Source organism: Myxine glutinosa, chromosome 2, assembly GCF_964187855.1.
Source record: "Myxine glutinosa chromosome 2, kmMyxGlut1.1, whole genome shotgun sequence".
Classification (NCBI taxonomy): domain Eukaryota; kingdom Metazoa; phylum Chordata; class Myxini; order Myxiniformes; family Myxinidae; genus Myxine; species Myxine glutinosa.
The window spans coordinates 203,043,729-203,056,032 of NC_136262.1; the positions used below are offsets into that span (position 1 = coordinate 203,043,729).

General features: G+C 43.8%; 1 protein-coding gene across 5 annotated transcripts in view; it reads left to right on the forward strand.

The window, feature by feature from the left end:
• Nucleotides 1–1,133: 1,133 nt before the first annotated feature.
• PCGF1 (polycomb group ring finger 1) overlaps nucleotides 1,134–12,304 on the forward strand; it is a 43,568-nt gene continuing 32,397 nt past the window's right edge. For 3 of the 5 annotated variants that reach the window (XM_078772185.1, XM_078772187.1, XM_078772186.1), the window contains exons 1-5: nucleotides 1,175–1,387; nucleotides 1,643–1,748; nucleotides 4,317–4,469; nucleotides 4,585–4,650; nucleotides 5,233–5,341. In XM_078772185.1, coding sequence (XP_078628311.1) covers nucleotides 1,301–1,387; nucleotides 1,643–1,748; nucleotides 4,317–4,469; nucleotides 4,585–4,650; nucleotides 5,233–5,341 — 521 coding nt within the window. In that variant the 5' untranslated portion in view covers nucleotides 1,175–1,300. Of the gene's footprint in view, nucleotides 1,388–1,642; nucleotides 1,749–4,266; nucleotides 4,470–4,584; nucleotides 4,651–5,232; nucleotides 5,342–12,304 lie in introns of all 5 variants that reach the window. The other 2 variants (XM_068126872.2, XM_068126873.2) reach the window with 2 other exon arrangements.

Consider the following 12,304-nt stretch of genomic DNA (forward strand, 5'->3'; position numbering starts at 1 on the left):
AGTGTGGATGGTGACAGGTTAATTCCTGTCATGAAGAGCAAGCCATCAAAGCCTTCTGCTGCGAAGTTGAAGTACTGCAAATATGAGAAGAAACCGAACTGCCTGAAGAATTGCCCTTGTGCGAAAGCTGGAGTACCATGCATCATTCATTGCATGTGCCTGCAATGGCGACAGAGAAAAATGTGGATGGCTTCTGACTGATGACGGTGATGATGATGAGTAAATAGAGGTAATGACACTTTTCCAGACAGTATGTGGTATGACTTGTCGTTTTAAAACATGTTGAAGAGTACCGTGCAAATATATAGTGTGAATGCCCGATTTTGGTGATTTTTTAAAGTTATGCAAATCTAAAGTGACATACATGCCAGTAAGTTAAGTTCAGTCGGGGCATTTCTTTCCCAAAAACATCAGAGGGGTACAAACAACATATTTTGGGTGTAAAAGTTTGGCTATATTGAGCTTGAAGTAGGAAAAATGTGATTTTATTTACTAAAGGAGCTAAACTTTTAGCTTAACCCACTTTCCGTGACCTTTTGACCTCTGCTGACCTCATGGATGGTCCAATCACGTTGAATCATGTTTCATATAAAAGCCAACTTTATAACAAAAAGAATGAGTGGTAATTTGTTGCACTCACCCCTTGTATTATGGGATATATGGTCAATTGAATTTCCCCTACCCCTAAATTTCTTGCTTTTTTACAGTTGACGCCCCAAGTTAAAAAATGTCCCTACAGAATTCGCGCAATCCAAACTACCTTGCTAAGGTCACTTTTCTGGTGGCTAACACCCCCACAGACATGATCTAGGGGTCAAACATTTTATAGCAGGGGTGTCACTTCAAAATCAAATTTTGAGGTCTCGGATCCCAGACTACTACTTAAGAACACCTCCGTGTAAGCCCATCACTGCCAAATGTTATGCTTGTATCACAATGTGAACGGTTTTTTTTGGTGTTAGCCACCTAGCAATAAGTAATAATATTGATAATATAAGTAATAATATTGATAATAATAAGCGGTTGATATTTTTAAAAACGGCGTTGATATAATGAAAACTTTGCTACATTATTCGTGAGACCGCTTAGGCGGTGTAGAAGGCGTCATCATAATAAGCAATTTCCCCGTTTAAAATTATATATTTATTCTTTTACGTGTAATTGTGTTTCGCAATTAAGGGACGGTGATACTTGGAGGTTAAGCCGTGTAGATTATAAACATCGTAGAGGAGCGAAGGAAGACGGCTGGAAGCGGAGATGTGAGCACGAAGCACCCGAGGCCCGGGCTCTGGCGCCCAGCATGGCGGCCAATGCGCCGCTCGCGAACGCGATGCGACTGCGGAACCAGCTGCAGGCTGTATACAGGCTTGACCCCCTGCGTAACGAGGTGCGTTATCACAACGCCACACTGCCTTCTCCCACTCCCAGTGAGTCGTTCCCGCCGCCTGCAATGCGGCCTCTCACGAACGAGGCCTGACGAGCCGTTGTCGGTCTTCCTGTGGTGTCGCGCCGGTCGCCATGTCCCCTCAAGTGCAAGTTGCTCCGTGTTGTCCGTCGCCCGTGCCGCGAGTCCGTCGATGGGTGGTGCTTTGTGTCCGTGCGGCATCTTAATGATCTCGTCCGTGCTGTGTTCTGCGTACAGGAAGAAGTTCGGGTTAAGATCGAGGATCTGAATGAGCACATCGTGTGCATATTGTGCGCAGGTTACTTTGTCGATGCCACGACGATCACAGAATGCCTGCACACCTGTGAGTTCGGGGTTACCTTTTCATTCGTTCCCTCGTGTCCGTATTGGATTCGTGGCGGGAAATGTTTAAAGAGAATAATCTCTTCATCCTCCCCGAGTCTGACTCTGACCCAACCAACCACTGTCGTTTGCAAACCTCTAACAGCTTCGTTTGCTTATTATTTCCATTTTGTTTCGATTTCCATCCGGAGCCGTCAGGACGGTCTCTGTGTTCCACGCAATCCGGGACTTGATAGTAAATATTTTGGTTAAAACCTCTATTTCGAAAAGTACAACGAAGATGACTAAATGAAATGTCGGTTAATGTCGGCAAACTGAAGTTTTATCCAAATTTTGAAAACTTTGTTTACAATGAAAACTTGAGTTCATGGAACACTTTACCCCGCCCGGCTCAGTCTTGAGAAAAAGGGACATGGGCGGGGTCTGAGAGCGGCAAATTTGATTGGTCGAGATGATCTAAAATGCCGTAATCTATTGTCCAAGTTCTGCCAAACGTAAGGTTTTTGATTATTGCCAAAAAGGTGATTTGTGCTGTACGATGTTCGAGTGTATTATTCGATTGAAATAAAGATTTTGAAGGCTGTAGGGGAAAAAAAAAAGTTTACCGCCATTGATGCTGCGTCTTTTACACCGCCTCATTTAACAGATATACCACATTACTTTAGTTCTTCGTGCCTGTTGTTTGTGTCCTTTCTGTCGTCGCTAAAAAAACACTAACTTTCGTATTTGGAATGTTTTTAAATTTTGTTTGACTGTCAGACAGAGGACAACTATTATCTCACTCTCTGTGCATGTCTGCACGATCGGAACAAATAGAGACAAAGTACTGCTAAACTACAGATTCGTTTTCCTATTCATATTAGAAATATACCATTTGACTGAAATGAAGTTGTTCCTCGATCATAAACTGGTGTTTGTGGACAGACAGACAGACATATAGACAGACGGAGACGGGCAAAGTGAACCCATTGCTTTACCCAATGTTTTTATATTGTCCGCTCGTTTCATGTTGTCAATCAAGTCAGAACCGGAGCTGTCCATGGCTGGTGTCTGAACTTGGTACAATCTACGTGATCATTGCTCCGCTGCCACCTTTTGGTTGGTGGTCCATGTGACGGTCGTTGGAGATCTCTACATGTGCCTTACAAAATTATCTTTGAACTTGTTTATTTTACTTGTAAAAGATGGTAATTAAATAAGACACTTTTTAAAATGTAAGTGAACAACAGACTTTAGTTTTTTTCAATCATTCTGCAGTGGGAAAGGAAAAGTTTTGAACCAACCTGAGCTCAACGAAGAGTTAGTACATGGATAGACTTTGGTAAACGATGTACAAATTAATCATCATATACGACTATACGTACGGTACTTGGACCCGGGATCCCAACATCGTGAGCTCAACTTAACGTTAAAATGTGTTGCATTTCAAGGAACTACATAATGAGGAAGAGTTAGATTGAACTTTAAAGTGGCTTCGAATCGCTTTGAAAAAAAATAAAAATCGATATAAATGTCATTTAAACTTCAACATGCATGTTTCTTTCGCATCTGAACAACCACCATGATCTACCATAGCAAGAGGCAACATAGTATGTTACATTGACTACCGAGTACTCTTATTTTGGGTTTTTGTTCTTTACAGGGGCAAGGCTCAGGAGAGCAAGGTAGAACTGACAGTGGGCCAAATGCCAGGGTAATGAACAACACAGGAAAAGGAGGAGGGAAGGAAACACTGAAACTCGTAAGTCAGATGGTTAGGTTAATGGGGGTAATAAAACAGATTATAGGGCAGAATTGCATATGGCAAGAGATTGCGGTGTACTGCTTCCTTGAAGTCCGAGGGGAAGAGTGAGACGGAACAACCCCAAGAAGGCGGTCCCATAGACTGGAGAAGCGAGGAATCAGAGTTGAGGTGTGCAGTCAGACAGGATTTTGGAAGTTTAACCAGAAAGGGGTTACTGGAAGACTCGCGTGCATTCTGGAGTTTCTGGGAAGGTTGGAGGACCGAGCGAGTTTTATTTATTTATTTATTTATTTTTGAATGGCTCGTATCCACCTTTGCTTACTACAACGTTCTGTCATTGCTTAACACAAATTTAATCAATTTTGTAATCGAGTCAATCTCACTTCTGTTCAATAACAACCGAGGAAACCAGCTTGGATATGTGATCAGCCGAAGCACATTATTTGTCCGAGGAACTTCAAAGACTGCTCCTCTGCTCGAAGTCTGTCGATTGCAGACTTAAACTGGAGGGTTCGTGATGGTCTTTAATGTAGAGACGGGGGAAGCTTGGAGAATTTAGCATGACACATTCTGGTTTGTTGTTGCTCTCGTCGTGTTCAGTATTCGGAAGCCATTTCTTTATAGTTTGCTTGTTTCTCCTTCCTCTCTTAACTCACCCTTCTTGTCTTTCAATGGGCTTCATATGTCGCAGGACCGGAAAAGTCTCGTCTCTCAGCGTCACCTCATGGTTGAGGTTTTGGCTTTAATTATGCACTTAGACGTGATTGTTTTGCAGGCCATCAAACTTGCTGGACACCTGCTTGCGTGTGCTTACTCTTTCAACAGTTTGCAAGAGCTGCATTGTGAAATACTTGCAAACCAGCAAACACTGTCCCATGTGCAATGTTAAAATACACGAAACACAACCACTCATAAACCTCAAGTTGGACCGGGTCATGCAAGAGATCGTGTTCAAGCTCGTCCCGGGCTTGCAGCAAAGTGAGTGTTCTGTAATATCTTTGGAAGAACGAATGTTTAAAGATATAAAAATATATATTTGGTCGTTTATATTGTGTCGAAAAGAGTAAAAATACATACTTTGTCCATTAAACAGATGAAGAGCAAAGAATAAAAGAATTTTCTCAAACAAGAGGCTTGGATCGAATTGTACAGTCTGAAGGTAGGCTGTAAGCCCTCCACCTAGAACAATGAATAATATGAATGAATGAATGATCGTTTTAAGGCCATTTTCCCCGCTAGAGCGGGGGTTAGCCTTGCGGGTCCCATGACAATCATGGTTCCTTGTTTGAGGCAATGTTTTTATGGCCGGATGCCCTTCCTGGCGCCAACCCTTAGTCGCCTCTTACGATGCGCAGGGATACGGTGTACCTATTCTAAACCGGGGCGCACACCGGGAGAAAAAAAAAAAATCAGGGGGTGGAGGAGGCAAATCCATCAGGGGGTGGAGAAGATTAATTTGGTTGTTTAAAATATATATATATTTTTTTGAAAAGAAAACATCTTAAATAACCAAATTAATCTTCTCCACCCCCTGATGGATTTGCCTCCTTTAATTATTTTAAAACACCAACTTAAAGAATAGAACGTTGGACTAGAATGTCGGAAAACTACTGGAATAGAACGTTGTGCAGTAATTTGTAAATATGGCAAGACTCCTTTGGTAACACAAATCGAGTTGTGATTATGTGCACGGTCACTTGTCCTCCAAAATGAAGTGCTTATCCGAGATGTTTCTCTGCAGAATTCAACGGTCCTCTAGCTGCGCAGGCAACGTGCCGGACAGCCGACCTCTCAAGAGCCCATTTGTACCGGCACGACGAGCTTGTCTGCCTCCATTTAGACAGCTATTGGTGAGTTTTGTTCTTGCCCCACCCATCATGACCTTCAGGTCTTTCTCCTTGCTGGCTCACCCAGTATGTTTTTGCTTCTACGTTCAGTTTTCCATGCTGTCATCATGTTCAGTTAGCTGACCAAAAGGCTTATGTTATGATGGATACCATGGAATACTTTTCTGAGATTTTTGGGCAAGATTTCTCACTTCGTGTCTGCTCCAAAGGACTATGTTGGACACTGCACTGTTCTTGCTGGCATCAAATGATGTATGGGTGTATGATGCAGATCAACAAATAAATTTCACATTTGAGTCTAACCGAGCTCATGCAGCTCGGTTAGACTAACCAAGTTACCCAAACATAAATTGCGATCATTAATTGGCCATCAATTGGTAAAAACCCATCACTCGGTCCAAATGTCCAATCGGTTATTTTTCGTTCGTATGAGAGGGCGAGGCTGTGGGTTAGCATCATTGGCTGAGGGTGCGACTGTGCTGCTGATGTAATGCCCTCTGCTGGTTCAAACAGTAATGTAGAACTTGCCCTCGGTGCTGGCGATATCTCGCTTACTCTTCGCAAGGAACACCGTGGGATCATTAATGTCCACCATCTAACACTGGCAGACGAGACCTCCAGGTTAACGTCCATCCGAAGGATGGCACACATTGATGATGAATCACACACATTGATTAATCACTATGCCTGTGAAACACCGGGATGATAGTTTATGGCTAGGTTGGGATTCAAACCCAATCTAGACAACTCTGAGGCGAATGTGCGTACCTCTAGGTCTAGGCCATCCTGTCAGCCATCCAATTGGTCATTTACCCTGTTCAACCTGACTCCAAGAAGAGACGTCTTTGCTTGTCAGCAGCTCTTTGTCGCACCGTTTTCTATCGTAGCAGCCTCACGAGCTTCTTGCTCTGGGTACCTCGTTCAACAGGTATGCACAGTGCCATGTTGACCAGGGCCATCGCCAACGGCTATTACGTCAGGTTCCTGAAGGTGATATCTTTGTAATCTGCCCTTTTTGTGTGAAATGTGCAGTTTTTCATGTTTATATGTAAGCTAAGTATATGCTTATGTTGTAGTATTACTGGGTTGTTTTGCAATCACCCCTCCCAATTTTCCTCTGATCTCTAATGACATGGGTATTAAGTTGTTTTTATGGCAACGTCTGTTGATCATTTTAGACCCTTCCTCAGGGCGTTTGGGGTAAATTATTTGATGTAAAACTATGAATGTCAGAAGCTGTCTCAAAATGACTTCTGACTATTGGATTATAAAAGGAAACTTTAGGTGCTAAAGGAGGCCACGTGGCCCGCAATGTGTGTGCCACACCCACACTCTAGTTCTCCTACTTGATCTTTTTTGAAAGATAGCATAGAATCCTTGGTGTCCACATCCTTAACGTATACGGGGTATCCAAGTCGCAATCGGAAGGACAGCCAGATGGAGTGTGCTCTTTGATGCTGCATCTCCACATTTGCTGCATCTCCACAGCACTTAAAGCTGACCTTGTGAAGGATCGAAGAAAGACTAAACAGTTGAATCGCAAGCATACTACCGCATGAACTATCGGTGCTGTCCTGGAAAATGAACGCGATAATTATTATGGTATTTCATTTTGTTGAAAGACACAGTGGGATCTTTAACATGAGCTATCCAATGGAACAGGCGGCTTAATGTCCCCTGCGAAGGACATCCATTAAATATACGTGCTCTGCCAGCAGTGTTTACAGTTGTACTTGGGTGAGGAACACAACTTAGACGAGACTATTGAAAGGCAAGAATCATACCTCGTTGCTATCCTGACAACCCATTATCACACAGCGGATGCTATTATAAACTCTGCTCGCATCTGAATTATCATGAAATGGTTATCATAGCTATTATTAAAAAGAAAAATACCTCAAGTAATTCCTTTAGAATTCACCATGACCTCAAGTACGTAATTCCTGTGAATAATACAACCTTTGATTGTGAGTCATCAACTGATACTGGAACATAACTACTTTGATGTTTATTTTTGTGCATTATGGTCTATTGCAAGGCCATCTAAAATGTCAGATTTTGTAGATATCTTGGGTTTTCTTTGCCTCAAGGTTGGTCGAAGTGAAAAGGTTGGTATGTTTCCCCCATTTTATTTTTCCATTGTAACATTCCAAAATTTGGAATAACTTAACAGAGAACGAAACCACGAGCATCTATCTATAATTCCAGCAATCTCTGTGTGTCTGTCTGTGTGTCTGTGACCGCTGTTTCTCGACAACCACGGGTCCGATATACTTGAAACTTGCCAGGTATATTGCTGGGGACCCGAGGATGTGCCTTTTCAAGGTTTGAAATTAATCGGACAAGTACCTACCGAGCTATGTCCAAAAAACGCTTCAACCAATCAGAGAGCAGCGAGCTATCACGTGTGCCGAACCGTTAATGCAATGCAAGCGTTAATGCGTTAATGCAAGGCTTTTCTTTTTTTCCCTCTTCTCTTTCTACTTTTCCTTGCGATTAAATTGCAAACAGCCAAAATACGTTGGCGCTAATTGAATAATTGGCCATTAACACTAAAATAATCGTAACTGCGATATGCCAACTTCCGGACAGTGCAGCCTTCCATGTTGTTGTTGTTTGCAGCAGCTGTTTGCAGCAAGGCAAGGCTTTTCTTTTTTTCCCTCTTCTCTTTCTACTTTTCCTTGCGATTAAATTGCAAAAAGCCAAAATACGTTGGCGATAATTGAATAAATGGGCATTAATAGATAGATAGATAGATATGCGATATGCGAACTTCCGGACAGTGTGCGCGTTACGAGCTGACCGCCATTACGGTACGTAATTCGATTTCTTATGCGCATTATTTCTCCCAATTCAGTCAGAGCGAAGGGCGGAAGCGAAGAGCGTTGTTATTTTTTGTTTACGGGCGTACGGGCGGGGTAGAGCGTACGGGTAGCGTTTTTTTTTTTTTTTTGGCAAGGAACGGGCACCCACGTACGGGCAATGCCCTAGTACTTAGCAATAGACAATGGCCAGGTCAGCCAAGGAAAACAACTGCAGTTGATGACTCTGCTGTGAAATCGGAGCTGTAAAAAAACAAACAAACCCGAAAACAACTGTCAGTGACATCACCAACAACCTCCAGAGTGAACGAGTGAAAGCATCACAATCTACCATTTGCAGAAGAATTTGACAGCAGAATTACAAAGGCTACACTGCAAGATGCAAACCTCTCAGCACAAAAAATAGAAAGGCCAGATTAGAATTTGCCAATAAGTACAGAGGTGAGCCAGTAGAATTCTGGAACTAAGTTTAATGGACAGATGAGACCAAGATAAACCTTTATCAAAATGATGGAAAGGTGAAAGTGTGGAGAAATGAAGGAACTGCAGATCCCCAGGAAATACTACCTCATCTGTGAAGCAGGGTGGAGGTCATGTCATGTCATGGGTGCTTACATGGCTGCCTCTGGAACTGGCTCACTCATCTTTATTGATGATGTAACTAATGATGGCAGCAGCAGAATTGAATTTGGAAGTGTTTAGAAACATGTTGTCTGCCTATCTACAAGAAAATGTCTCCAAACTCATTGGGCGACGCTTCATCATGCAGCAAGACGATGACCCAAAATACACTGCCAACACACGCAAGGACTGCCAACACATCAGGGGAAATAGTGGAAGGTTTTAGAGAAGTCATTCTCCTGATTTAAATCCAATGGAGCATGCATGCTACTTACTGAAGGGGAGACTAATATCAGAAACCCCCGAAAACAAATGACAACTGAAAATGGCTGCAGCAAAGGCTTCGCAAAGCATCTCATCAGAAGATACAGCACCAAGAGCTTGGTGATATCGATGGGTCACAAGCCGTTATTGTGTACAAGGGATATGCAACCAAATCCTAACTATGCAACTACTTTAATTTACTTGTATTTAATCTGTTCCAACACTTGTGCTTATCTAAAATCATGGGACTGAACATAAAAAGTGCTGTTGCTCTGCAGTGATAAAACATATATATACATAGAAATACCAAAAAATAAAAGCTAACCTTCTGTACTCTTACCTCATATTCACCTTTTGATCTCAAATCCAAATTTATTCACGAGATAGCAATAATAACAAATTTGACTTCACTGTTCCAATACTTTTGGAGGACACTGTATAAACGTTTGATTATGAACATCATTCATTAATTTATTTCGTGTGCAGCATGTGGCTGCTGGTTTGCGTCATTGCTGGGAGCCCGACTGTGCTCGTGATGCAGTGCCCCCCTCCCCCTGTAGGGTATAACATGATTTTAAAATCTGGCCAGGATACCGGCAATAATTCGCCTACCGGTAATTTTCATTGAAGATGGTGTGGCATCATTGGTTAGTGGTTAGTTGACTTCCGGTTCCTCGGGCGAGTGAGGCGTGCTTCGAGCTCTCCACGGCATCGAAGCTTGAGTGTTTTCCCGTTCTTGTCTTTGTCAAATTTCCACTGGTTATTTTGCTGTGTACGTGTTATTGTGTGTTTCTAGTTGGTGTTGGTTTGTGGTTCGTGCAAACTTGTGTGTAGTTAATCGTTTTCTGGGTCGTACCTCGTGCGCGGTCTGGTGACTTGGGGCTTCCCTCCCCCCGTCGGTGTTTTGTCGGTTTGGGTTATTTCCTTCGCTGTATTGCTTGTTTCTTTTATTTTGTTTTCTCCCCCTCACCTCACATCCTGAGACAAAGAATTCTATATTGATTCTTTCTCTCCTCCCGGACACGTGCTTGTTCGCTCTCCTCCTCGTCTCAGCTTGTGCCCCGCCCCCTGTATCTCGTTTTCTTCCGCCTCTGCTCCTTCTTTCTCAAATCCACGTTCTCGCTTGGAGACTTTTCCCGGATTGTTTTTTCATCGTTCTGTTTGGATATTATTGGAATATGTTTAAACCGCAGCCGTGATGCTCACGCCCCCCCCCCCCCCCCCCCAGAATTTACATGTTTTAAACGTTTCCCAGTGTGTACCCTGGTCAGAATAGGTACACCGTATCCCTGCGTGTCGTAAGAGACGACTAAGAGGGTTGGCGTCAGGAAGGGCATCCGGCCATAAAAACATTGCCTCAAAAAGAGAACCATGACAATTACAACTACATATGGGCAGGGTGCAGCCCGAAGTGGAGATCGGTTTCTGAGGTTTGGGACATGGAATGTGGGGACAATGACAGGGAGATCAGGAGAAGTGGTGGAAGTATTGGTCAGAAGAAGAGTGGACATATGTTGTGTGCAAGAGACGAGATGGAAGGGAAGTGGTGTGAGAATGGTGAAGGGTAGGCAGGGACAGAAATACAAGTTTGTGTGGCAAGGGTGCCCGGAGGGCGTGAATGGTGTTGGTGTCCTGTTTTCTGAGGAGTTTGTAGACAGTGTGGTGAGTGTGACTAGAGTGAGTGATAGGTTGATGATGGTGAAAATGATGATTGGAAAGCTCTTGGTGAACGTCATCTCGGGATATGCTCCGCAGGTTGGTCGAAGCGATGAAGAGAAGGACAAGTTCTGGTGTGCGATAGAGAAGCTGATGGAAAACGTGAAAGATGAGGAAGTTGTTGTGGTGGGAGGAGACCTGAATAGACATGTGGGAAGGAGTATGGATGGTTTTGAGGGAGTTCATGGGGGTTACGGATATGGTGTGAGAAATGGAGAAGGTGAAAGGATTTTGGAGTTTGCTGATGGAGCTGATTTGTTGATTTGTAATACTCAGTTCCAGAAAGAGGACAATAAGCTTGTTACATACACGTCAGGTGGGTCGACGACAACCGTTGACTACCTGATGGTGCGTCGGCGAGATAGGGGGCACCTCCGGGACACAAAGGTGATCCCGGGGGAGGAGGCTGTTTCACAGCACCACTTGGTTGTCTGCGACATAAGGGTGAAAGGTGCGAGGAGAGCTCGGCGGGTGAAGTACCAACCGAGAATGAAGGTGTGGAGGTTGAAAGAGGTGACAGTAAGGGAGGCATTAAAAGAGAGGCTGAGTAGGGTAGAGGATGATGTGGTTGAGCTTGAAAGTGGTTGGATGTCAATGAAAGCTAGTCTGTTGGGAGCCGTTGGTGAGGTATGTGGATGGACAAAAGGACCACCGAGGCACTCGGAAACATGGTGGTGGGATGTTGAGGTTGGAAAGAGGATTGACGAGAAGAGGAAGAAGTTCAAAGAGTGGCAGAAGGCGAAGGGTACGGGAGCAGAAACAGCAGAGCATGAAAGTTATAAGGCAGCCAGGAAGGCTGCAAAGAAAGAGGTAGCAAAGGCGCAGGAGGCATGTAGGAAAATGTTCGGAGAACGCTTGGATTCAGAAGAGGGTCAGAAAGCAGTATTCAGGATTGCAAAGCACATAGCGAAAGAGAGGTGTGATGTGATGGGGGTGAGTTGCTTGAAGGATGAAGTGGGACAAATCGTTGTCGACCCAGATGGAATTAAAGGAAGATGGAAAAGATATATGGAAATGCTGTTGAATACAGAGAATGAATGGGATGGCAACATAGAGAGTAACCCAGTTTTAGGACCGGCAGAGAAGATAACTGAGAAGGAAGTTGAGGAAGCGATAAAAGCAATGAAGAGTGGAAAAGCGGGAGGGCCGACGGGAGGTGTGGGAGATATGTTGAAGGCAGCAGGAAGTTGGGGTGTGAAGAGAATGACAGAGATCTGTAATCTGGTGGTGAAAGAAGGCCGCATTCCAGTGGATTGGGAACTGAGTACCCTCGTCCCTCTATACAAGGGGAAAGGTGACCCTCTGGAGTGTGGCTCGTACCGGGCGATAAAGTTATTGGAGCATGGAATGAAGGTATTGGAAAGGGTGTTGGAGAGGAGGATAAGGAAGAAAGTGAAGATCGACGAAATGCAGTTTGGATTTATGCCAGGAAGAGGAACGACAGATGCGCTTTTCATTGTGAGGCAGTTGCAGGAGAAGTACATGGATAAGAGGAAGAAGTTGTTTTTTGGGTTTGTTGATCTGGAGAAAGCATTCGATAGGG